Source organism: Heteronotia binoei, chromosome 14 (assembly GCF_032191835.1).
Source record: "Heteronotia binoei isolate CCM8104 ecotype False Entrance Well chromosome 14, APGP_CSIRO_Hbin_v1, whole genome shotgun sequence".
Classification (NCBI taxonomy): Eukaryota; Metazoa; Chordata; class Lepidosauria; order Squamata; family Gekkonidae; genus Heteronotia; species Heteronotia binoei.
This window is the reverse complement of record NC_083236.1, coordinates 37509237-37536333: the sequence shown is the minus strand read 5'-3', so window position 1 is coordinate 37536333 and position 27097 is coordinate 37509237. Positions and strand designations below refer to the sequence as shown.

The following is a 27097-nucleotide window of genomic DNA, read 5'->3' as shown; positions in this document are numbered from 1 at the left end:
TAAAACTTGCATTTATTGTCATTTTTCTTTAATTGCAGCAACAAGGAGCTGCCACCAGTGTCTACTGCGCTTGTGCCCCCGAGCTGGAAGGCCTGGGCGGGATGTACTTCAACAACTGCTGCCGTTGCTCACCATCAGCAGAGGCGGAGAATGAGACAACTGCCAAGGCCTTGTGGGAGCTGAGTGAGAAGCTGATCCAAGAACGTGTTGGCAGCCCCAGCAAATAAGAAGAGCATCTCGAGGACAGAAACCTACCAAGTATAGCTACTCAGGCAGAAAGTGAGAGAGGGGAAATGGCGGTGGGGGGGGGGGGTAGAGAAAAGAAGAAATGCCAATACTGGAACCTTTTCCAAGCCTATCGTTTAGAAGGTTACATGTACACCTTAGCTAGGGTTATATGGTAGCAGTGATGACGTAGAGGCCAATTATTTAAAAAAAAAACAGGTTGGGGGACTGGGGATCAGGGAGGGGTTTGCAGACAGTATAGCTTTGCCAGCCTTTAGGCCTTCTGCATTTAGTTGCTTCGATTATTCTCAGTTCAAAGGACCATGGAACAATTTTTAATGCCATACCCACTGGGGTTTTATAGGTGTACATCCCCCCTTTTTAAGTGTACATCTTTAAAAAAAAAAAAAGATGAGAGTGCATGTGAAAATGCTTATGACCCAGGTACACTCACTGGGAGCTGCTTCATGATGTGTGAATGGCCCACAGTGCATCTTCAGCAGAGTAACACCCTTCTAAGCTCATCGACATCGGTGGGCTTACAGGGGTGGAATTCTGCTTAGGGTGGCCCTATTGGATTCCCTTCTGCTCAAAAACATGGCTCAGAAGACAGGAACGACCCTCTGGGGTTTCAGATTGTGATCCGGGTTTTTTAAAGTCTCTGATGAGGGCCTCCCGTTGCCCGTGATGCTGATAACGGTTAATATAGAGAGGGTGTGACAAAACCACCCACAACTTTTAAATAATCAAAAAGTCTCCTTGGCTGCAAATAAAACTACCTTGCCAAGAAAGAGAAGGTGCCCAAAGTCCAGGTTAACTCTGTTTCTAATTAAATATATTGCAGGATTTCCTTAAAATATGATATTAAAAGGTACATTTGCAAACCATTCTCTAAATATTATTGAGATAATGTTGTCTCTTTTATAAACACAGAGGATGTAATCAATTGAAAGGGGGTTCAAATGTGTTCCTTCAAGTTCTTGGATTACAGTTTTAAGGAAGGTTCGATTCTACCGGATGTCTCCAGTGTCCCAGGTTCTCTCGGCACTGTGTTCCCGTTCAGTTTCTTCCTTCCTTTCTTTTTTTTCAATTTAAATGTAGTAAAAGAACATGCTTGAATATTTGTCACCTGAAGAGCAAGTCTGTCTTGTTCCCATGAAAGTTCCTTTTTTTTTTTAAGAAAAGAAAACTTGAGGAAAAATAAAGAACTCTTCAACGCCATGGAAACGCCATTATTTTTGTTCTTCCTTTGTTCTGAGTTCATTTGTCTGTGGGGATTATTTTGCTTGTGCTTTGAAGCTGTCTTCATGCCAGAAAATTGTTGTAAGCCATCTGCAATCCAGCATCAGGTTTTCTGTAAGCAAAAGAAAATAAATAAAAATAAATAAAAGGTGGTGGTTTAAATCGCCTATTTGTCAGTTATTTCTGGACAATAATGATCTGTGCATCTTTGACACTTTTTTTTACTCAAGACGCCTGATGGGTAGGACAGGACTCCTAAACCTCATTGATCTTGTGGGCACTTTGGAAGTCTGAGGACTGTCTGTGGGTGTCAACACAAAATGGCTATCACGAGGAGAAACTGCAAAATGGCTGCCATGCATGCTGGGGCCAAACACAGCATGTCTGGGAGTTGCAAGCTAAGCATCTCCCTAAGACAGAGGTAGCTGTTTGTGAATGGGACGGTGCTGATCTAAAAGTGATGTTGCTTGGTTTCTTACCAAGCACCCTGTGCCCTAGTAAGGTGGAGGTTAGCCAGGATTGGCTCCTTGGTTTGGGGAAGAGATAATTGGAGGACAACTTTCAAGATTCTTAATTGCAACATGCCACTTCCTCATCTGTATTCTGGAACTGTCCAGACAGGATTTTACTTCTTGGTTACACCTAGAATGCCTCTTAAATGGAGCACAAGGTGGATCTCAACTGTCTAAATCAGACCAGATTCCCATGAAATGTAACACAAAGCCTTTGTAAATTGAAAGCTGATCACTGTGTCCTTTGCTGTCCAAACACTTTGAGACCATTTTGTTCTACCTCAGGAGAGTTCCCAAAACCAAATCTAAGAGGGGCTCAGACTGCCAGATGCAAGCTACTGGTCCATATGTGCCTACATGTCACCCAATCATGCCCTCTCACACTGCAGAAGCCCATGCTGCAGCCCCTCCCCACTGTAGAGGTAACCCTCAGAACCCTGGGTTAACATGGGTAGAGAGGAGGGTCCATATCCTAGGGTCTTTCCACATGCTCCCAAAAGTTTCTTGTGACACCTGGTGGTACAGAAGCAGCAGAAGTAAAATAAGAAATTATCCTGAGAACATAGTCAAAATTTAGCAGGCAGTGAGTCAGTCTTCAGACACAGTCTGAAGAACAACCTTCACCCTTAAATAGACAATAACAAGTAGCACAGACCCCTGGTGCTGTTCACTGTTGCAATGGCACATCCTTTTGGGAACGTGCATTATGTAGGCTTTAACATTTTGGTCTGTTTTCACATGCAGGCTTTAAATCATTTTATTCTATACAGCCAGTGCTGCTGAGTATCATACATGGACCTTCCTTCCCTCCTGTCTCCTGTCACAATTTATGTTCCCTCTAAGCTGCAGAATCTTGTGAGCAAAAATTCTACTTTGTGAGCTGCTGCCATTAAAGTTGTGAGCTACTGCATAAATTATTGTTCTCTGGGGTCATCCTTCCTGAGCTAAGGCTGTGAGCTGGAGGCTAAAAATCTGTGAGCTAGCTCACGCTAACTCAGCTTAGAGGGAATGCTGGTCACAATATACCTCAGGGTTTCTAACAGATATCGCTATCTCCTTCTGTTCCAAAGGTGAATTATTCCCCATTCCTCTTTTTGAATGCTAGGATACCCTTCACTTCTCAAGCTGATTCCTAAAATCTAGAAGAGAAGTCAATTATATATATAAATATAAATGCTGGCAATCTGATTATCACTTGCACTAAAACTAAAGCCATTAAGGTTTTGTTGTTGTTTTAAATTAAAGCACCGATAGAAAGTATGTCATGTACACATCCACAGCAATCCATAGGGATGAATAACTGGAAGCCCCAGAGAGAGGTTCTGTCCACCCCCCTTCCTCAGTGTTGGGCAGCCTTGGTCCCCTTGGGGGTAACATGGTGGGATTGTGGCCCTCCACCCATTCCTCAAAGTGGCCCTCTGGCAAAAGTGACAGCTAATGACAGTAACCCCGCATGGTATTATTCCCCGACTGCTGATACGAGACTCAGGCAAAGACAGTTCAGTTTTGAACTGGGGACTTTCCAGCTTGCGGTTCACACCAGTAGCCCCTCCACCATGTAAGGGCTGACATTTTGTTCTGTTTTCACATTTAGTCTTGAAAGCAGGCAACTGAAGCCTTGCAAGAATTTTTATTCTTTATTCAGGGTTGAAGTGAGTTACCTTTTTTAAAAAAAAGTCAAGTTGATTCCTCTTGTTTTTGGCACCAGGGGAGCCATTTTTCTTGTTACAAAAAGAATTTCACTGTTAATTGCAAACTCAAAGAACTATCCGAGACATTTTGTTTTTCTTCAGCTTGAAAAGATCTACATCCTTCTGCCCTTTGATATCAGAGTCCTTTACCATCAGTGGGCTTCTGTGGAGGCATCTCTGCTTAGGAAAGCCCTGCTACTGGATTACTCAACACATGATGCTGCCACGTACTGAATCAGACCCTGGGTCCATCAAGGTCAGTACTGTCTACTCAGACTGGCAGTGGCTTGCCAGGGTCTCAGGCTGAGATCTTTCACATCACCTCCTACCTGATCCTTTTTAATGGAAGATGAATTTCTACATGCAGCATTTCTGCACACAGAGGCCCTCCTCCTTAGTATTGTGGTACGTTGCCACACTGTAAAACTGAGTAAGCAGGAATCCCATTTTTTTCTGAATCCCAGGTTATTCAAACATACAGTGCCTCTCAGCGACAACAGAATGGCCTGGTCTCAACAGTCCATCCCACACAATTGACTGAGGAGTGGTAGGTTCAAGGAAGTGCTTCTTCACACAATATAGAATTGTACAATCATCTGCCAGTGTGGTGTACTGATAAGAGAGTCAGATTAGGATCTGTGAGATTCACAGAGATTCAAATCCCTATTCTGCTATGTAAGCTTGCTGAGTAACCCTGGGCAGTTACACACTCTCAGCCGAAGCTACCTAACAGGTAGGGTTGCCAGCTCCGGGTTGTGAAACATCTGGAGATTTTGGGGAGGGGGGGGGACTTCAATTGGATATAATGCCATGGAGTCCACCTTCCAAAGAGGCCATTTTTCCAGATGAACTGATCACTGTTGCTTGGAAATCAGTTGTAATCCCATACCTCCAGCCAATGCCTAGAGGCTGGCAATCCTATGGTAATAATAATATGAAGGTGAGGAGAATGACTGCTTTAGGTTCCAAAGTGGAGAGAAACAATTTTCTTTTAAAAATCAGCAAGATGTAGTAATAGCCACTAGGTTTAGAGAGTCTGTTTGGTGTAGTGGTTAACAGCACGGACTCTAATCTAGGAGAACAGGGTTTGTTTCCCCACTTCTCCTGCACATGCAGCTGCTGGTGAGACCTTGGGTCAGTCACAAGTTCTCTCAAGAGCAGTTCTCAAAAGAGCTCTCTCAGCCCCACCAACCTCACAGGTTGTGAGCAGAGGAAGGGAAAAGAGATTGTAAACCACTCTGAGGCTGAGTGAAGGGCAGAATATAAATCCAATCTCCTCTTCTTCTCCTCTCTTCTAGATAGCTTTTAAACTCTTGGAATAAAAGCCCATGACTGCTGTTAGTCCAGATGGCTAAATGGAACCTCCAGGTTTGGAGGCAGTGTACCTCTGAATGCTAGTAGCTGGGAGGTAACAACAGGGAACTTTGACCTCTGTGTCCAGGTTGTGGGGATTCCCAGAGGCATTTGTGGGAAACAGAATTCAGGGAAGGTGGACCTAGGTTTGATTCAACAGGGCCTTTCTTACCCTCCCTATATAATCTCCCTAGATAAGGGGCCTAGGGTTGCCAGGTCCAACTCAGAAAATATCTGGGGACTTTGGAGGTGGAGCCAGGAGACCTTCCCATTCCATATAAATAAATAAATAAAAATACAGCAGAGCAGTGCAGTTCCCCTTAACTGTCTTCATTTCCTCCTCCTCTTTTTTGCCTTTTTTGTTCCCCAGCAGTTGCTAAATGAAAGTGAACACACCCACAGACTCACAAAGCAGCCAAAATAAACAGTTTGCATGCCTGCACTTTTGTGATCTCCCCGGGGCAATGGAATAGATACCTTTACTCACTGGAGTTGCTGAATGTAACAATCTGCTGTATTTCAACCAATTTAAGGAGAGAGAGGTTTAGGGATGGAGTTTTGCTGTGTCTCACAATCAGACTCTAGTTTGTTAACTACCCACCCCTTTTTACTATCTCTTTATTATCCCAAGCAGCTTCTGAAAGGAATGCAAACTGAACAGTGACTGGGTTCTCTGGTTTCTGTAATACGCATGGTTCTGCCTCCTCACCCACCCCCCTGTGACTTCAGTCTAAGATTTAAAGGCATACACCCCCCTTCTAAAACAGAAGCAGCTTGCAAGCATCTAACCCTGCCTGAGATCTAAAGGCACATTGTGGCTGGTAGGGTGCAGCTCCCCACCCCCGCCGGCCAGCTGGCTGGCAGTGGGGAGGAGCCTGCAAAACCTGGGGATTCCCCACCCAGACTTGGGGTCTGACAAGTTTAAAGGGGCCTGTTGTTATCTGTTTTACTAAGCCAAGCCCTGACATAAGGCTAAAATCCACCTCTGACAGTAAGTTACTTACAGCCTTCCATCACTTTAGAAACCCTCCCTTCTGCAACCAATGTAGCAGTATTAAAAATGGAATGAAATAGCTTTGTGATAAATAAAAAGGAACAATATTTCCAAAATAATTGCTACTTTGCGTTTTGATAAATGGTTCAAGTACTCGATAATTCAAAGCCATTAGCTTTAAACCTCGCATTGTACTTTGGTACGTAATTCAGTGCATTTCCCTTCAGTCAAATTTATTTATTGATCAGTTGATATATGCAGTACCAGATAATTTACCTAAATTGGTGCCTTAAAGTATCTCCACCCCCCTTCCCTAACAGAGTCCTATGAGTCTGTGCTTGAGACTGCGATCCAGAAGAGGACCACAGGAGCAAATTTGAGAAAGGTGAGCGTACAGTCATACAACAGACCACACTACCTGAAGTAGTCATGGAGGGCAAAGACGCTGAGGAGGCTCATGGCCTCTGTATCCCTTCAAGAGCAATTCTTAATATTCCCCAGAGGAGCAAATGAATTTATTTATTTCCACCCCACTTTTCCCTGCAGGGAGAACCTAAAGTGACCTACATCACCATTCTCCCCTCCTCTATTTTTTCCTCGCAACAACCACACTGAGAGAGAAAGAGACAGACAGACACTGGCCCGAGGTCACCCAGAGAGTTGCTATGGGAGAATGGGTATTTGAACATGGGTCTCCCAGATCCTAGTCTGACATTCTGGCCACTACACCATAATCAGCCTCCAAAATCTTTTTTCTTTCTCACCTCCCACTGCAGCCTGAACCCCCCACCCCCAAAGGCCCTACCTTTCAGCACAATAATTCTCAAGGTGGGGAATCAAAAGTAGAACACACACCCCCGCACCAATATGCAGCAATAGAACAAAAAATGTGATGAACAGTGACTTAGTATTGAAGACAAATATAATCAAATAAAGTCCATTAAATAATGAAAGCATATATAAACAGTCTGGCCATAGGGCTGCCATCTCTGGGTTGAAAAATACCTCATGATTTGGGGCTGGAGCCTGAGGAGGGTGGGGTTTGGGGAGGGAAGAGACTTCAATGGGGTGTAATGTCATGGAGTCCACTTTCCAAAGTGGCCATTTTTTCCAGTTGAACTAATATCTATTGCCTGGAGATCAGTTGGAATAGCGGGAGGTCTCCAGCCACCATCTGGAGCTTGACAACCCTATCTGGTCTCCAATGTCCTATTGAAAAGGACCTAATTTGGAAATGTGCAGTAGCAGTTGTCCTGAGTCAGCCTGTGTAGCAGAGCCTCATGTAAGGGCCACTACAGCTCTGTCTGGAGTAGCTGAATCTTAATGAATGTCGTATGGTGCAATATGCTCCCTCAAGTATTCTGGGCCCAAAACATAAAGGGATTTAAAGATGGCAACCACTGCCTGAAGTTAGCTTAGGGGGGAATTATAATCAGCAGTGTTCCCATAAAATCCCTACAAGTAATCAATCAGATTCCCACATGATCCTCAAGGGCAGCCCTCTGTTCAGCACAGTACAGTAGTCAAGTTGGGAGGCGATCTGCTTGTGTATCATAAGGGACAAAGCCACCAGGGGCAAGCTTCCATATCAGAGCTGGGATTTGAACCTGGAATCCCCCATATCCTAATCTGACACGCTAACCACTGCGCACATGAACACATTAAGGTTATATCGAATCAGACCACTGATGTATCAGGATCAGTCTTATCTACCCTTATAGTCCTTGTCTCCCTAGGGCCCAATACAAAAGTCTTTCACACCACATACATCATGGTTCTTTCAACTGGAGATGCCGGGATTGAACTTGAGATATTCAGCAAAGCATACACTCTGCAACTGAGCCATGGCCTCTTCCCTCAACCACACTGGCTCCCTCCTGGAAAATATTTACTTAGATACACCAAAAATCAAACCTTGCAAAGCATATGTTCTGCTCAGGGCTTTTTTTGGTAGAAAAAGCTCAGCATGAACTCATTTGCTTATTAGGCCACACCCTCTGATGCCACCATTGTTTCACACAGGGCTTTTTATAGAAAAGGCCCAGCAGGAACTTATTTGCATATTAGGCCACACCCCTGACACCAAGCCAGCTGGAACTGTGTTCCTGTGTTTTCCTGCCCCCCAAAAGCCCTGAGTTCTGCTGCTGAGCCTTCATTCCCCTCACTGGCACCTTCCACAGAACAAAAGACAAACGCTTCCTTGGGGCAAGACAGCATTACTATTAGACAGTCTCTTTCAGCAACTCTGCAGTAATTTGACTTGTGTCAAGGTTGAATAGCTCTCTGCCAGGTGTTACAACTCATGACCTTTCCAGCCAAACACACTTATACTAACCAGTTTACCACTGGAACAATCAATATCTTGTAAGTGAGATAGTCTAGACAGATCCTCCTTTGTCCTTTGGTCTTATTTGCAGCTTAAGAACTGATAATTATATCTGGCTGGTAAGAGACTTGCCAGAGTTCTCTTCCTCCATCTCTGCCAATTGCATCCTTGAGGTTTTTGTACTGATATCCCCTCCGCTTCAGTGAAACCAGCTGCCTGTGCACAAACACACACACACACACAATGTCCAATTAAAAGGATTAGTGTTTTCACACAATTTCACTGTGGAAAAGATCTGATTTGATCATGGTGCAGCCCAGGGCGTTTTTTTGTAGCAGGATCTCCTTTGCATATTAGGCCACACCTCTCTTATCTAGCCAGTCCTCCAAGATGTTACAGAGCTTTTATTACAGGGCCCACTTTAAGCTTTTGGAGGACTGGCTACATAAGAGGGGTGTGGCCTAATATGCAAAGACGTTCCTGCTACAAAAAAAGCCCTGGTGCAGCCTATCTCTGTCGTCTCATTCCACTGAGAAAGGTTAAAGGCCTTCTTCCAATTTGAGGAGGCTTCCTTCTATTTAAGTAGTCTGTCCACCGGAGTACTGCAGTCCTAAGCTCTGCTCACGACCTGAGTTCGATCCCTGGTGGAAGCTGGGTTTTCAGGTAGCTGGCCCAAGGTTGACTCAGCCTTCCATCCTTCCGAGGTCGGTAAAATGAGTACCCAGCTTGCTGGGGGGAAAGCGTAAATGACTGGGAAATGCAATGGCAAACCACCCTGTAAAAAGTCTGCCATGAAAACATTGTGAAACCAACGTCACCCCAGAGTCAGAAACAACTGGTGCTTGCACACTGGACCTTTCTTTTCCTTTCCCACCAGAGGAAGAGCCAATTAAATTGGGTGCCCCCCATGTGACTTGGTGACAATATCAGTGTGGCAGAGGCACCAGAAGTTAGCCTTGCCTAGGGTGTCAGACAGTCTAAGGCCAGCCCTGGCCATTTGGGCACCATCTTTAATTCTGGCAGCATTCTTCCCACTGTTCAAGTCCTAGTTCTGTCCTAGACAACTTCCCTAGTTCTGGTAACTTCCCACATCCTGTTCTAGTCCTAGGGTTGGGTCCAGCAAGGTTTTCTGCTGGTGAAAAAGGAATGAGGGATCTTTTTCAACCACCCCAAAGAGGTATGTTGGAGATCATAGGACGAACATGGACCCCTCCCCCTTGGCCGTTTAGGGGCTGTGATAAAGAAAGGAATCGGGTGAGACAGGGCGAATGCACTAGCTGGCTCTGAACCTCAGTTTTGACTCTCTTTCTTTCAGTGCCATTTATTAAAGCAGCATTGGTTGTGTCACCTTTTCTCCTCCCTGTGGTAAGGTTTTTACACTCTCTCTCTCTCTCACACACACACACACACACACACACACATATATATATTTATATATATATATATAGAGAGAGAGAGAGAGAGAGAGAGAGAGAGAGAGAGAGAGAGAGAGAGAGAGAGAGAGAGAGAGAGAGAGAGAGAGAGAGCAGTGCTTGTAGCTTTAGCAGAGGCACTTCCCGGGTGGCATTTCACGAATTAGCTCCATGCCTTTAAGCGGGGAGATTGCATTGGTAAGAGTGCAGCGTGGCAGTTGTAAAAGTGTCAAGGTGTTATGAATGTCCTGGTGATAGAGCCCAGTTGTTATTTGCCGAGGAGTGAGGGAAGATAGCTAATGATGTGCAGCATGTAAAATGTCTGTTGCTCTAATCCATCTGTGTGGAGAGGAGTGAGGGAGAAGGGAGAAATCCGGGGGAATTTGCCAGGACAGGAGGAGATAAAGTGTGCCCTGACGGAGTCCAAGTCGCCCGCCACTAGCTGTCAACAATGCAAAGGTGGGCGCAAAGTGTCGTGTTTGTCTTTTTCTTTTGTCTGGATTTAAACAACAGGAACAGCCACATATGCTTGATTAAAATATGATGCAGCACCTAATGATCTGTTCTGCCCCCTTAAATGGGGAGGGGAAAAAAAATACTCTGATCTACTCAAGGAACTAATCTGCTCTGCTGGAAAAGAATTGCAGATTTATACCCTGCCCTTCTCTCTGCTCTTCTGTGCAAAGATAGGTGATGCCAGACTTTCTTTGCAGGATCTGAGTTCAAGTCATGTCACTTTGCACTGTAAAAAGCAGTCCAGGCATAACACGTTTGTGTTTTCCAAACTCTGAACAAGATCATAATGAAAGCCAGTGTGGTGCTATGGTTAGAGTGTTGGGTTCGAATCAGGGAGGCTGTGGTTCAAATCTCTTCATTGCCCACTAGATGGCCAACCCTATTGTACTCTCAGCCTAAGCTACCTCACTGGGTTGTTGTGCCGAATGCTAAGGCCTGCAAGAGGTTGCCATGTTAGGTTGCCAACCTCCAGGTGGCATCTGGCGATCTCCTCCTGTTACAGTTCATCTCTAGATTCCCCTAGGGGAAAATGGCTGCTCAGGAGAGTGGAGTCTGTCTCCACTCCTGTTGAGGTCTGTCTCCTCCCCAAACCCCACTCCCTCCAAGCTCCACCCCCAAATCTCCAAGTATTTCTTAACCCAGAGCTGACAACCCTAGGTACCTCACAAGCTAACGAACATATTGGGTCATTAACTTTTGTAGACCAGAGTCCTTTAAATTAGATGCACAAAGTCAGGCAGCAGGTACACACAGGTACAGAAAGAATGAGGGAAGGGTGGGAGTTCTTCAGAAGAGAGGCCAAGAGGCCAAGAGCCACAAGAGACAGGTGTGTTATATTACTTTGCAGGACACAGATGAAAAAAGACTCAGTCAAAGGAGTACAGAACATACCTATGTCTTGGGACACTGGTCCTTCTGGTCTCTTGTGAGAACCTCTGTCCATTAGCCTCCTGTTTGTACCTGTGTGTGTTTGTGTATTTGCCCAGTGAATGTAACACTTTATGCATTTAATGCAGTGAGCTCACAAAAAAAAAAAAATCCTCTGCTACCGTAAATCTGTACATCTTTAAGGTGTTATTTTGGCTTTGGCATCTTAACATGGCTGCAGCCTCTGGAATCTGTCACTGTCTGCAAAGTGATTGCTTTATATAAATAATCCTGGATTGCAAAAGCAAAGAGTTAAGGCAAGGAATAGCTTCAACGGTCCCTGGCAAGAAAACGGTAATCATTCGTCATATAAAAATGCTATAAACATTGGCCTGGACCCAGCACCAGACCAGATTGTTGCAGCAGCCCGTGAGGGTGGAAAGGAATGTGCCTTTCCAACCCTGTTGCAAGATGGATGGGACTGCAGATCTCTCATGCAAACTCTGTGAGATCACATTGGATGCCAACCCTGTGCAGCGACTCCGTGACAGCTCCTCATCCAGCAAAGAAGCTTCTCTGCTGGTGAGAAGGGAAGAATGGGTCTTTTTTGACTACCCCAAAAAGCTCTTCTGGGAAAAATAGAACCTGGATACAAGCCATGTGGTTTGGGTGAGCATGAATGGCGGGGGGGGGGGGGGGCGGGGGAAGCTGGCTGGGTCTACCTCCTTCCATTTGAAAACTTGCTTGGAAGTGAAGTTCTCCTGAGTTGCTATAATTAAAGAATCACACGTCCAGCATTTTATTTGGATCAATATCTAGTAATTAAATACAAAGGCATGCTGAGGAAGCAGCTTAAGTAATAGCACCTTTTGCATGCTCAGAAGCACTCTTTTCCTCAAATACCAGCATCCCAGCTGGGCTTTGCAGCTTGGCTACTCATTTAGAAATATATTTTGGTAGCCAATGCTGAAATGCTTGCAGCATGTTATTCCTGCCTCAAGGGAATGTACTGATATCCCCAATTGAGGCCAACTATTCATTATATACTATTAATTCCGTTTCTCCATCATCAGACCTGAACCGCTTTATGGCAGAATGAACATAAGAACATAAGAACATAAGAGAAGCCATGTTGGATCAGGCCAACGGCCCATCAAGTCCAACACTCTGTGTCACACAGTGGCAAAAAATGTTATATACACACATACACTGTGGCTAATAGCCACTGATGGACCTGTGCTCCATAATTTTATCTAAACCCCTCTTGAAGGTGGCTATACTTGTGGCCGCCACCACCTCCTGTGGCAGTGAATTCCACATGTTAATCACCCTTTGGGTGAAGAAGTACTTCCTTTTATCCGTTTTAACCTGTCTGCTCAGCAATTTCATCGAACGCCCACGAGTTCTTGTATTGTGAGAAAGGGAGAAAGGGAGAAAAGTACTTCTTTCTCTACTCTGGACAGCTGCAATATAACCCTCTAAGGGCGCTGCTGTGGTGCAGTGAACGGGCCAGTGGTCTCCTCTTCTGGCAAGCCTCCACAACAGAACAGAGGGTTAACGGGTCTGTGACTCCCTGCTCAAGCCCCCACTTTGAGACCATTGATACTTGACAGAGACTCCAGGTCTCTCAGTCTTGAATAAGACAAGAATTGCTGCTTTATTTGCTGCCTGGTAGAAACAATAGAGTTGGAAGGGACCCCAAAGGTTTTCTAGAGAGCCAGTTTGGTGTAGTGGTTAAGTGTGCAGACTCTTATCTGGGAGAACCGGGTTGATTCCCCACTCCTCCACTTGCACCTGCTGGAATGGCCTTGGGTCAGCCATAGCTCTGGTAGGAGTTATCCTTGAAAGGGCAGCTGCTGTAAAAAGCTCTCTCAGCCCCACCTACCTCATAGGGTGTCTCTAATCTGAGTTCCTCAGATCAGGAAAGCCCAGCAGGAACTCATTTGTATATTAAGCCACACACCCCTGACATAACCATTGTTTTTGCACAGGGCTTTTTGTAGAAAAAACCCATATTAGGCCACACACCCCAGATACAAAGCCAGCCGGAACGGTGTTCCTGTACGTTCCTGCTCAAAAAAAAAGCCCTGCTTATCAGTGTTATTGGCAGTATGAGTTCGCATGATGATACCATTGTTGGTACCCAACACTTCCCTTATCCTGATTGCCCAGTCTTAAGGTCTGACATCCAGTGTGGTTAGCACTGAAAGCAAAGAGCTGGAGCAATACACCAGCATTACATATTCTAGTGCCACCATTCTACTGTACAGTGGTGATGGTTCCTATAATATTCCTAGTAGACTTTGGTAGATCATCCTTTGGTTGGCCACAAGGGAAGGGAGAGTGAATGGCAAACTCAGTGATGACTCCTAAGCTGCTGCAACAGCACTGCCAGGTAGGTTTATGCAGCTATCACAGCCCGAACTGGCTTGCCGTGGATCCAGAACTGCAAAGAACCTAGCCCAAGTATCTGTAGCACTCCAACTCCTGACTACTGGCTGCAGTCAAATGGCATCGCAAGCTCCTCTGTGTGTCCTGTTACATCTCCCACAAGAAAATCTCTTACGGTTGGAAATTGGATTAGACAAGTGCGGAATCTGCCAGCAATTCCCTGCCGAGCGGAGAGTTAGCAATGATTGAACAGCAGCATTTCAGCGTTTTGTGCTAAATCCCAGTGTAAACTTCTAAGTGAACTGTTGGCCAGAGCTCAATCTCCAGATTGCAGCACATCTAGGACCTTATTTCCTAAAGGAGAGAGGGACAGAGCTCCACCAGATATGGAAATCTCACTTGCTGTGCTAGAAGCAGAAGTCCAGCAGTGTTGGAATAGATGGAACAACATCTATTCCAATATTAATATGAACATATGAACATATGAAGCTGCCTTATACTGAATCAGACCCTCGATCCATCAAAGTCAGTATTGTCTTCTCAGACTGGCAGCGGCTCTCCAGGGTCTCAAGCTGAGGTTTTTCACACCTATTTGCCTGGACCCTTTTTTGCAGATGCCAGGGATTGAACCTGGGACCTTCTGCTTCCCAAGCAGATGCTCTACCACTGAGCCACCGTCCCTCCCCTAATAGATCCAAGTGGGCAGCCATGTTGGTCTGAAGCAGTAGAACAAAGCAGGAATCAAGTTTCACCTTAAGACCAACCAATTTTTATTCAGAACGTAAGTTTTTTGTGCGCTCTCTTAAGCACACTTCATCAGATGAGGGACAATACTTGATCCCCTCATCTGATGAAGTGTGCTTAAGAGAGCGCATGAAAGCTTACGTTCTGGATAAAAATTGGTTAGTCTTAAAGGCGCACCTTGATTCCTGCTTTGTTCTATTCCAATATTAACTTAGATAAATCAGAACTCACTTTATTAGAAGCACTGGAATGGGCATTCTCAGAAGTTATGTATTATTAGAGTTGCAAGCAACAGATGGGTAGGTGTGGGATGATGAAACAGAAATGGGCCAGTTTTTTTAAACAAATCAACCAATCAATGTTGAGTGGTTGAGTGTGTAGATGGGTAGAATAAAATAAACATTAATCCTAATCAAGGTGTAAAACAAGATGAGAAGAACTAATTAGCATATGGAAAGGGTGGGCCATGCTGTGCCTATAATGAGTGAGGGAACCCAAGTCTTTGTTCAAGCCTGGGGGAAGAGATGAATCCAGCAGGCAGAGGTAGCGCATAGCATGATTAGGGAGGAGGAGGAGGGGGCTGGAAGTGCCCTGCCGTAGCTATGGAAAACACAGAAGCCAGCTGGGGAGTTTAAAGTCTGGCTATAAATGGAGCAAAGAGAGGCAGCTGGAGTCACAGAAAGAGATGCAACAGAAGAGGGGGCAGAGGGAACATCGTGCAAGAGCGGCACAGAGAGTGCAGCTGTGGAGAGCCCACTGGAAGCATCACAAGAGCAAGCAGGACACTGATGCATCGACTAATGGCACGTGGGAGAGGCCCACAGAAAGACGGAGCAGGGAAAGAACTGAGGAGGAAGAACAAGACTGGTGTGGTAAAGGGAAACAGACTGAACAGAAGACGAGAGGAATGGGCTGACGAGAACATTGGGAGAGAGACTAATGAACTGTGGGGGTGTAACATGTAGGAGCAGAATGTATGTTAAAAGCCTGCTGTCAGACAAAGGGGGAGTGCAAAGCAGAATGTTAAACCTGTAATAGAGCGGCCAAGGAAGAACCTGGGAGGGTGGTCCTGCAAACCTGGCAGGCATCGTGGTCTGAGGCCACTGTCAGAGTCACACAACCAGTTTCTGAATATTGTGATTTGTGGCCATTTATTCTTTTTATGTCCTGTTTGTCCAATGTTTGGCCTGGAAGATAATTCCTACTGTCAGATTTGCAGATATCATCATTATTCAGTGGTGGGATGGGACTGTACTAGTCTTGGTTCACTTGCTCCAACTGCAATTCCACCCTCTGGTCCCTGGCAGTGTTGGTCCTGAAAGACAACAGGTAGCAGGCCAGTGATCTCTGCAGTGCAGAGAAAAAGGACCCTGTGTACAGAAATGGGCAACCGCAAGGAGCAGAGACCATGATTATTGTTCTGTGATGAAGGCAAGCCATTCTACACAGATGGCTCCACAGTGGGGTGGGTGTCCCCAAACTGAGGTGAGCTGTTCTTACCACACCACTCCCTTCACCATTTTCTCAGGAAAAAGAAAAAACTGCAGGATGAAAGGAAGGATAGATTGAGTCAAAGGACAGGAAGAATGGGAAGGGGGAGAAGAAAGGTAGATAAACATGGCAGTCAAAAAACTATAGGACTATAGCCATATGGGCCAATAAAAATGAAAAGCAATCTACTCCACAAACTATGGTTAGTTGAGGTTCATCAAATCAGGACCTGTGGTTGGAAGTTGATTTGTTATCCACTAGGGATGTCATTAAAGAGCCCTGTGATGCAGAGTGGTAAAGCTGCAGTACTGCAGTCTGAGCTCTCTGCTCACGACCTGAGTTCAATCCTGGCGGAAGCTGGGCTCAGGTAGTCGGCTCAAGGTTGACACAGCCATCCTTCCGAGGTTGCATGAGCCAATGTGGCTGTATTACTTAACATGCCCCCCCTTTGCCAGCAGTGAGCCCTATCTAACAAATCCAGGGCTTTTTTTGTAGCAGGAACTCCTTTGCATATTAGGCCACACACCTCTGATGTAGCCAATCCTCCAAGAGCTTACAGGGTTTTTAGTACAGGGCCTACTGTAAGCTCCAGGAGGATTGGCTACATCAGGGGTGTGTGGCCTAATATGCAAAGGAGATCCTGCTACAAAAAAAAGCCCTGAACAAATCTCATGCCTGAGAGAAGGTGGTCCTTCTTTGCCTAGTAGAAGATAAAACTGGTGATGCCCTACCCTATCTGCTATCCTGTTGCATCTTGGCGAGCAGAGGAAACTGCTGAGTAAAAAGACGCAAGAGGGGGAAAACACATTTTGCATTGGAATTATATTTTTCATTGTTATGATGATACCTCTCAGGACTTTAAAACACACACACAGAGATAGAGGATCTTTAAACAACAACAACATGGCAAGCGAGGTTAGTCAGAACACCCAGAGCCCTGTCAACACTCACAATTAGAAGTTGTTTACCACCTCACAAAAACAGCTCCGGTGGCATCCGTGTGCCACAGACATCATGTGTTGTTTCAGTCAAACGGCTGTGGGATAATCCTCTATTCTAATGCAGCTCAGAACCAAGCAAGGAAGATTTGACATCACTATCACATTACTTTCCTAATGACACTGTCACCCAAACTGGGGATTAAACTTTGGGTTTACAGTCAATGAGCAGAGTCACTGAATTTGGGATGCCAGACAATTAAAGGTTCAATTCACAGCGTATTCTGTGGAGGTAGGCAGGTAGGGCTGTGTGTGTGACAAGAAGCATTAAGGTGTGATAAACAACAGCTGGACAAAGATTTCTAGCAGAAATAGTTTTTTTCTCTCTCTCTTTCTGTAGGTCTTTTTAGACATTGTATCCATGTGTGTCAGGAGCCTCCCAACTATGTGTAGAACTTCCAGACATGTGTTGTCTCCATGTCGTCTGAACAGGAGCAATGTGCATATTCTGCATGTATGCAGGGGTGGAATTTTATTTATTTATTTATTCAATTTTTAGCCCGCCCTTCCCATAGAACATGCTCAGGGCGGGTTGCATCATAAAAACAGTCAACAGTAAAAATAGTAAAAGACCAATTTAAAATATATAAAATCTAAAATTACAAAGACTAAGATGGCAGACTCCGCCTCACAGACATGGCCTATTGTCCAGGTCCAGCAGGTCTTGTAGCACTGGGATGGAATGGGGGGGGGGGGCGGTAACAAGTGACGCCCACTGCCTCAGTTGAAAGCCTGGCGAAAGAGCTCTGTTTTGCAGGCCTGAAGAATTGAAACAGATCCCACAGGGCCTGGATTTCCAGGGGGAGCTCAATTTTGTAAGCTCTTGGAGGATTGGCTACATCAGGGGTGTGTGGCCTAATATGCAAAGGAGCTCCTGCTAGAATTCCACCCCTGCATGTAAGTATATATTGTGTGCAAACTATCCACTGGATTTTCTCATGTTCTTATTCAAAGGTTATAGCAAACCTAGAAAATCAAGTGTGATGAGTTTCCTAGGCCCAGCAGGCCTCGCTGAGAAACTGTTTCCACAATGACAAGGCAACTGTTTCTTAAAGTCACCAGCCTTGCTTTTGAGCAATGCCTCCTCATAAGAGTTTATTTGACAATCCCTATAGGATCTGTAGAAGTCAGGTTTGAAATCTTATCCTTCCCTGGAAGCTTGCTGGGTGACCTCGGGCCAGTCACACATTCTTATCCTAATCTAACTCACAGAGTTGTCGTGAGGATGAAATGGAGGAGAGGAGAACCATACAAATAGCTTTGGGTTCATGCTGGGAAGAAAGGTAGGTACAAATGAAGTAAATAAACGGAAGGAAGGAAGGAGGGAGTATCCTGTGCTGATTTCTACATGCATCTAGCCTGCTTTGCCAAATGAGGATTCTGCTCTGGCCAGGCCATATTACTGGCCACAATATTCTGCACACACTAGCCACAATATTCTGCACACACTGGCCACAATATTCTGCACGCACATGATGCTCTTTTACTAGTCAAAAGGCAATGCCCAGACTTCCCCACCCCCACAATCATTTATATCTTTAGCCACATTTCAAACAAAAGCTCTTGAGACACAAAGGAAATTAATTTATTAAAAAGCAATCACTGATAATGCACACCATGATAGAATAAATGAATCTGTTCCATGTCTATATAAAACCATGAGCAATCACATAATAGAGCTCTTGTTGCGTCAATTTAGGGGGCGTCTTATGATACTTGGAAGTTGTCAATTAAAATGTATATTATTCATACAGCAACACACTTTAATTACTTCTGGAGCACATTTGTTTGCCTCCCCTCCCCCCCCCCCCCAAAAAAAATGATCCATAGCTGCTGTGAATCCTGCAGCCGCAATGTAAATTGAAAGCAGCTCTTTGCAAATGCAGCAATTGGTCATGGGGAAGTTTGCAGTAATGTGATGTATCGCTCAGGAAAAAGCATCCCAAAATGATAAAACACAGGTGACACCGTTGGAAGGGTTAGAATGCAGAACAACTTGAAAAATTAGGTATTAAGGTGTTTGGTGCTTTCATTTGATATAATTTCATGCCTCGGGATACAATTTAAAACACACACGCAGACACACACACAAAACCAAAAACAGTCCTTACGGCCCTTACCTACGAATTTACAACCTGATGCTCTGTAGTAGCCAGGGACAAGTTTTTTGTTCGGGTCAGTCATTGCTTTGCCAAAGAGAATGTAGTGGGACATTTTTATTCATTTCTTTCAAAGGGGGTGGATGATAATCATAGGCTACAAAAAAATTACCTCCCCCAAAAATGTCTTTTTGCTGATCTGCAGAAGGTGTGGTCTTTCAGCTCATTGAGGATGAACTCCATCTCTTTTTGTTTTAATGTAATCAGGCTCTAGTTGATGTATCCCAACTCTCATCTGTCCCCTCAGGAAAAGGAAAGGCATCCCCTGGCAATACCATTTGCAGGATGAAGGTGGATGGGATGTAGGAATCAATGCAGAACCGAAGGAACCTAAATGCAGCTAGCCTCATATGTCTCAGCTCATTTAATTATTATCACTGTCTTTTGCACTCACTGCTGGGAGCACTAAGGGAGGGGTGTTGAACTCATTTGTTATGAGGGCCAGATCTGACGTAAATGAGACCTTGTCGGGGTGGGCCACGTGTGTCCTAAAATGTAATGCCAGGTAGCAGAGATGTAAACTTTACAAAGGACACAGAGACACAATTGAAGATTTTAAAAAAAAAAACTTAAAACCTGCTTAAAAGATTAACACTCTTGCAATATTTTGTTTATATAGCAGACTCTGATAAGTGACACCTCTTGCTCTGAATAACTGCATCAAAATCTGGAAACAATGTCTGTGCTGTAGCAATTTTGAGTATGCTGTTCAGGTGTTGTTCAGGTGTGTATCTGTAAGTTGCAAACCTACATTGGATTTACTGACATTCATTACAGAAATCTCATGGTTAGTGCTTTGAGCCTAAGACCCAGAGGAAAATATGAGATGGCTGGCCATTGTGAGTACATAAGCTGCTTCATGTGCTGGTCAGCCAGTGGAAAAATAGAGGCTTTTCTCTACAGCTTCTGTGCAATTGTGTAAGCCTGGCAAAGCAAGCTGTGATGCAGAAGGAAGCAAGAGAGGAAGAAGGAAGCAGACAACAGTGAGTTATTCGTGGGCCTGATAGAAGCCCTCTGGGGGGCCTAATCCCATGGCCCATGTTTGACACCCTGAATTTCCTTAAACCATTTAACTTTTTTAAAAAGGACTATACATTCAGAGAGGGGGCCCGGAATATCCACTAAGAGGCTAGCCCCCTGCAGGTTCCTGGTCCTGCTTAAGGGTCATCTCACTTTCTGGAGTGGGCTACATGTTGAACCTGAACTCCATGGAACCATTCCACTAGCTGTGATGCTTTGCTCCAGTGCAAAAAGCTTTCTTCTAATGCAACAAGTTGTTCTGCTGGCTAAACAACCCCTTAAGCCAGGGCCAGGAGGCTTCTTGCACCAGAGCAAAGTGACCCCAGCAGTGGACTGAATCAACATGACCCAATCCATGCCAGTTTTTGGCTACGGCCCTCTCACTCGCTGCATCTTCTCCACTCAAATTCCCAAGCAGTGTTTATTATGCAAGTGTGGCAGAACAGGCCAGCTTTGTCCTCCTTGTGCTTTATTTTTTTAGCTATTTATATCCTACTTTATTCTCCCATGCGGACCCAAAGCACCATACAACATCATTCTTCTTGGTCTCCATTTTATCCTCAGAACAATAACCCTGTGAGGTGGGCTAGGCTGAGAGAGAGCAAGAGAGACCATGCCTGCCCAAGATAACCCAGTGAGCTTCCATGACAAGGTCCCAGATCCTAGTCTGATTCTTTAACCACACCACCGCACTCGCTCTTAGATGCAACAGTTTTACATAGCTGAGAATCCTGTTGGCTGCATGTGTACATAAGATATATACATATCTCCTTCTGGAAAGGTGGTCGTATTTATTAAGAGGCATTTCTATGCATGAAAGCCTCTCAGCTTTACACACTAGCTTTGCTTAATTTGCTGGGAAGGTCTCTGTTCAGACAAGGTCAGTTAAAGTCCACTGATCATTTCAATTAAGATATTTTCAAGGATTTATAAGTAATAAACTGATCTACCCTGTAATTACAGGTTCCCTCAAAGCCAGCTACCCTGAGGCAGCTCTGTGCAATCCTGTAGCACATTGTTGATTTTCAGGCACAAAGATAAAAGTGTCCCATAAAAACAGAATGGTTTAAATTAAACACAATTAAAGTGTAAATCTCAACACCCATTAACATTTAAGGTCCATTAGATTGCTTTATCTATCACAATATTAAATGCTCCGATGTTGTGCAGGGTGTCTATAATGTTTGACTCTGCTTTCATCTACTTCTACATCTAGGGCATACATTGGTTATTAAGCATGTGCATCCATGGAATAACTTCTACTTCAGTCCTGCTTTCATCCATATTCGGAGGTGGCATACCATTTCTGAAGACCAGATGCAGCAAACAAAGCACAGAGAATGGATCTGCAGAAATCCAGGGATAATCATAGGGTGGCCAGGTCTTATTTGGCTGTCGATGGGGGACTTTCTTTTATGGGCATGAAGTATGCATGGCATGATGACATCATCCAGAAGTGACATCATCATGCAAGGCACATAAGGTGGGGGGCGCACTAGCACTTGGGTAAAAACTCTAGAATCAAATTCTAGAACACCCCCCTCCCCCCATGCAACATGGCCAGTGCAATGATGGCACTTCCAGATAACATCATCACACCGGGCATGTTCGGCAATGATGGAACTCTTTTGGGGTGGGGGGTTGGCAAGTCGGAGGTCCAAAAATTGGGGAAAACCCCACCAGGGGTGGGGGAACAAGAATCCTAGATAATAATAAAAAAAGCAGGCATGCCGAGAAAGTTGCAGCAAACGTGTTCAGTCAGTGAACAGTCAGAAGCTGAGATAGCTCATGATCCCTGGTGAAGTTCATCTCTCCTTCACTGATTGCCACCTGAGTTGAACATGGAACTAAACTCCATGAGACTGGGATTCCATTGAAGAATTCATCCCCATCAGAGTACTTGCTTTTAAGCTTTATTTATTACTTATTTTTATTTATTACTTTTTAAATTTAACTACTTATTTTTATTAACAAGATTTTTAAACCGGCTTTCTGCCCTGATAGGGCAAGCAAATCACCCAACACTCAAATGCATCATTTAAATAAGTTAAAACTAAAGCTTAAAATGAGAAGAGATAAAAACAATAATTAACAGATTGGGGAGGAAGGAGGGATCACTGAGGGAATCTCAGCTGAAACAAAACAAAGTCTTCACCCACTGAGGAAAGTGGCAACAGAAGGAGGCAGGTGAATCTCCCTAGGGAGAGAGTTCCAGAGTTTTGATGCCAACGCAGAGAAGGCCCTCTCCCAGGCTGCCGGCCACCTATTCTCAGAAGGTGGGGGCACTGAAAACAGACCCTTTGAAGATGACCACAGTGGTAGGGTTGCTTCATAAGGAAGTATGTGGTCTTTATGGTCCTTCAAGTATGAGGACTTTAAATGTCAGCACCATCTGACATGTTTTTGTCTCTCTGTACTCTTATGTGCAAGGAATATTTTCTTTTTAAGAAATACTGTGAAAAAAATGTACTGTGATGGTGAACAACAACTCATCTTTGGAGACTATTAGTGGAGCTGTACTTGCAGACGATAGATGAAGAGATGGTTTTTCTCCTTTCTTCTGTCTCACAGCAGCCCCCTGACCCATGTGGATGTTCCTCTATATGGAACCTGAAACCCTAAGAATCAGCTTCCTGTGGGGCAGAAGGAATTGATGGAACAAGGGAAATGTTGTGGAAATCCACACTCTCCCTCCAATGGATCATGGGATACCACCCATTTCTCAATGACAGTGAATTTTGTAGATGAATAGTGTCTCTTCTTTTTCTATTATAGCAAAGTTAATATTATAAAGCCCTCTCATGGATTGCTGCCTTGACGTGGCGAGAGGGCTTGCACAGTTCAGTGAGGCTGTGGGCTATGCCATGCAGGGCCACCCAAGATGGACAGACCACAGCTGAGAACCTAGACAAAATGCGATCCATTGGAGAAGGAAATGGCAACCCACTCCAGTATCCTTGCCAAGAAAACCTCATGGACAATAACAAAAGGCTAAAAGATATGGTGCTGGAAGATGAGCCCCTCAGGTTAGAAGGTGTCCGATATGCTACTGGGGAAGAGCAGAGGACAAGTCCAAGTAACCGCAGAAGGAGTGAAGCGGCTGGGCCAAAGCCAAAAGGACACTCAGCTGTGGATGTGTCTGATGGTGAAAGAACAGTCCGATACTGCAAAGAACAATACTGCATTGGAACATGGAATGTAAGATCTATGAATTAAGGTAAGCTGGATGTAGTCAAACAAGAGATGGCAAGACTGAACATTGACATCTTGGGAATCAGCAAACTACAATGGATGGGAATGGGTGAATTTAACTCAGAGGATCACTACATCTATTATTCTGGGCAAGAGTCCTGTAGAAGAAATGTGTGGCCTTTATAGTTAACAAGAAGGCAGTAATGGGATACAATCTCAAAAATGACAGAATGATATCAGTCTGTATCCAAGGCAAATCATTCAATAACACAGTAATCCAAGTCTATGCCCCAACCACTGATGCAGAAGGGGCTGAAGTGGACCAGTTCTATGAAGATCTACAACACTTCTAGAACTAACACAAAAAAAAGATGTCCTCCTCATCTTAGGGGACTGGAATGCCAAAGTGGGAAGTCAAAAGGTAACCGGAACAACTGACAAGTTTGGCCTTAGAGAACAAAATGAAACCGGGCAAAGGCTAATAGAGTTTTTTCAAGAGAACAAGCTGGTCATAGCGAACACCCTCTTCCAACACCCTAAAAGGTGACTCTACACATGGACATCACCTGATGGGCAACACAGAAATCAGATTGATTATATACTCTGGAGTCCAAGATGGAGAAGCTCCTTACAGTCAGCAAAAACAAGACCTGGAGCTGATTGCGGCTCAGATCATGAGCTACTCATTGCAAAATTCAGGCTTAAACTGAAGGAAACTGGGGAAGCCATTAGGCCCTTCAGGTTTGACCTTGATCACATCCCTTATGAATATACAGTGGAGGTGAAGAATAGATTTAAGGAACTAGAGTTGATAGACAGAGTGCCTGAAGAACTATGGAGTTTCATGACATTGTACAGAAGGCAGCAACCAGCACCATCCCAAAGAAAAAGAAATGCAAGAAAGCAAAGTGGCTGTCTGATGAGGCTTTACAAATAGCTGAGGAAAGAAGGAAAGCGAAAGGCAAAGGTGAAAAGGAAAGATTCACCCAAATGAATGCAGATTTCCAGAGAACAGCAAGGAGAGATAAGGAGACCTTCCTGAAGGAACATTGCAAAGCAACAGAGGAAAATAATAGAATGGGAAGGACAAGAGATCTCTTCAAGAAAATTGGAAAAATCAAGGGAACATTTTGTGCAAAGATGGCCATGCTAAAGGACAAAACCCATAGGGACCTAACAGAAGCAGAAGAGATCAGGAAGAGGTGGCAAGAATACACAGAAGAATTATACAAGAAGGATCTCAATGTCCTTGATAACCATGACAGTGAAATTGGTGACCTTGTGCCAGACATCCTGGAGTGTGAAGTCAAATGGGCCTTAGAAAGCATTACTAACAACAAAGCGAGCAAAGATGACGGTATCCCAATTGAGCTTTTCAAAGTCCTAAAAGATGATGCTGTTAAAGTTATGCGCACATTATGTCAACAAATCTGGAAAATGCAACAGTGGCCACAGGATTGGAAAAGATCAGTTTATATTCCAATCCCAAAGAAGGGTAATGCCAAGGAATGTTCAAACTATTGCACCATTGCACTCATTTCACATGCCAGCAAGGTCACATTAAAGATCTTGCAAGCTAGGCTTCAGCAGTATGTCGATCGGGAACTACCAGAAGTTCAAGCTGGGTTTCGGAGAGGTAGAGAAACTAGAGATCAAATTGCCAACATTTGCTGGATTATGGAGAAAGTATGGGAGTATCAGAAAAACGTCTATTTCTGTTTTATTGACTACGCTAAAGCCTTTGATTGTGTGGATCACAACAAACTGTGGCAAGTCCTTAAGGAAATGGGAGTACCAAACCACCTCACATGTCTCCTGAGAAACCTATATAAGGGTCAAGAAGCAACTGTCAGAATGGGATATGGAAACAAATGATTGGTTTAGAATAGGAAAAGGAGTTCGACAAGGATGTATATTGTCACCCTGCATATTTAATTTATATGCAGAATGCGGAATGCTGGCCTGGATGAAGCAGAAGCTGGAATTAAGATTTCCGGGAAAAACATCAACAACCTCAGATATGCAGATGACACCACTCTAATGGCAGAAAGTGAGGAGGACCTCTTGTTGAGGGTGAAAGAGGAGAGCACAAAAGTAGGCTTGAAACTCAACATCAAAAAAAAACTAAGATCGTGGCATCCGGCCCCATCACACTGTGGCAAATAGAAGAGGAAGATATGGAAGTAGTGACAGACTTCACATTTCTGGGGTCCAAGATCACTGCAGATGGTGACTGTAGCCATGAAATTAAAAGACGTTTGTTCCTTGGGAGGACAGGTATGGCGAACCTGGGCAGTATAATAAAAAGTAGAGACATCATCCTGCCAACAAAAGTCCGTATAGTCAAAGTGATGGTATTCCCAGTAGTAATGTATGGCTGTGGGAGCTGGACCATAACGAAGGCCAAGCGCAGAAGAATAGATGCTTTTGAGATGTGGTGCTGGAGAAGAATCTTGAGAGTCCCTTGGACTGCAAGAAGATCAAATCAGTCAGTCCTAAGGGAAATCAACCCAGACTGTTCCCTGGAAAGTCAGATGCTGAAGCTGAAGCTCAAATACTTTCGCCACCAAATGAGAAGGGAACACTCACTGGAGAAGATCCTGATGCTGGGAAAGACAGAAGGCAAAAGAAGAAGGGGACGGCAAAAGATGAGATGGCTGGACAGCGTTACTGATATAACAAACACGAATTTCAGCAGTCTTCAGAGGATGGTGGAAGACAGGGGGGCCTGGCACGACTTTGTCCATGGGGTTGCAAAGAGTCAGACTCGACTGTGCGACTGAACAACAACAAAAATATTGTTAGACCAATATTTGATTGGTAAGTGTACTCTATTTAAAACAACAACAACAAAACCAGTCACACAGCCATCCCTATTCTAAACATGGCTGACATGTTTTGGGTAGACTCTAGTTTTGATACGGTCAACAACATTCTGAGGCATTTGTGTTCAGGGCAGAAGTGATCTGTCAGAAACATTTCTGCTATGACTGGAATATACATTTGTTTTCACTCTAAATATGACTGCAGTAAAAATTTATATAATGGCTGCACGACACTTTGATTTCTCAACCAATGAAATTGGTGGGCTGCAATATCTATGGAGATGGGTATGAAATACTTCCTATGTTTCCTTCAGTTCCGATACTCCCCCACCCGACAAAGATAAGCCAAACTTTCCTTCTACACCTGCCTTACTTTGGTTACAATGATAAGCCCCACCCCCCCCACCAGCCACTTTGAATCTCAGTATAACTCTGCCGCTAGTGAACACACAGACACACACGCATGCATGCATGGCAACTTTTTATTGGCCACCAAGGGTGAGCTTTTAAGGTTTTAGATTCAAGAACTGGGGTAATAGCATTGCGAGGGCATGGTCCATTTTCCTGCCTAATCCTGATTGCCGTTCCCCACAGTCGCTCGAAGCCATGGCTGTTTAATCCGTAGGGAAGCTAAATTCCTGGTGCAATTAACATCTCATATTCAGGAAGACCTCTTTGCGGTTTAACAGGAAATCTGTCCCCAGCTAGGTCAGCCCTGGATGCTCTTTTCGCTAAGTGGGGTGGGATCCTCTTTTCACTTCAGTCGAATACAGCAACACCTCATTTAATGGGGCAACAGAGCAGGGAATCTGTTCGGCTGCTTCAGGACTGTGGCCGGGGAGAGAAAGAGAGAGAATATCTGCCTCCTGGCAATTAGAATTAGTGAGGGAGGCAAAGGCACACATGAGGACTCCTGTGATGAATGCAGAATACCTCATCCTGCAAGTATTTAGCTAAGGCTGAAGCAGCAATTTAGCAGAGAGGAAAGCAAACAAATGGTCTCCCAGTGAAGCAAAAGCAAGGAAATAGGGTGTCTGCATCTCTGTGTGGGTCCTGTTGCTGCTTATACCATTTTCAAGGACCTGTCAGGCACTCACACATTTTCAGTGTATGGTTGGATGGTCAAGAATATCCCAAGA

At 44.5% G+C, this 27097-nt stretch overlaps 2 protein-coding genes across 4 annotated transcripts in view; one reads left to right on the top strand and one right to left on the bottom strand.

Moving 5' to 3' along the window:
• Positions 1 to 1629, top strand: part of WWOX (WW domain containing oxidoreductase) — a 778310-nt gene extending 776681 nt beyond the window's left edge. The window contains exon 9 of the mRNA XM_060254428.1: positions 39 to 1629. Coding sequence (XP_060110411.1) covers positions 39 to 227 — 189 coding nt within the window. The 3' untranslated portion in view covers positions 228 to 1629. The remainder of the gene's footprint in view (positions 1 to 38) is intronic.
• The window catches only part of MAF (MAF bZIP transcription factor), a 306049-nt gene continuing 279985 nt past the window's right edge, over positions 1034 to 27097 (bottom strand). Inside the window, exons 1-2 of one of the 3 annotated variants that reach the window (XR_009556202.1) lie at positions 8353 to 8446; positions 1500 to 1579 (exon numbers count right to left, since the gene is read on the bottom strand). Coding sequence is in view for 1 of the 3 variants with exons in the window: in XM_060254429.1 (XP_060110412.1) it covers positions 1531 to 1579 (49 nt within the window). In the remaining 2 variants the exon portion in view is untranslated. Of the gene's footprint in view, positions 1580 to 8352; positions 8447 to 27097 lie in introns of those variants that run through there. The other 2 variants (XM_060254429.1, XM_060254430.1) reach the window with 2 other exon arrangements.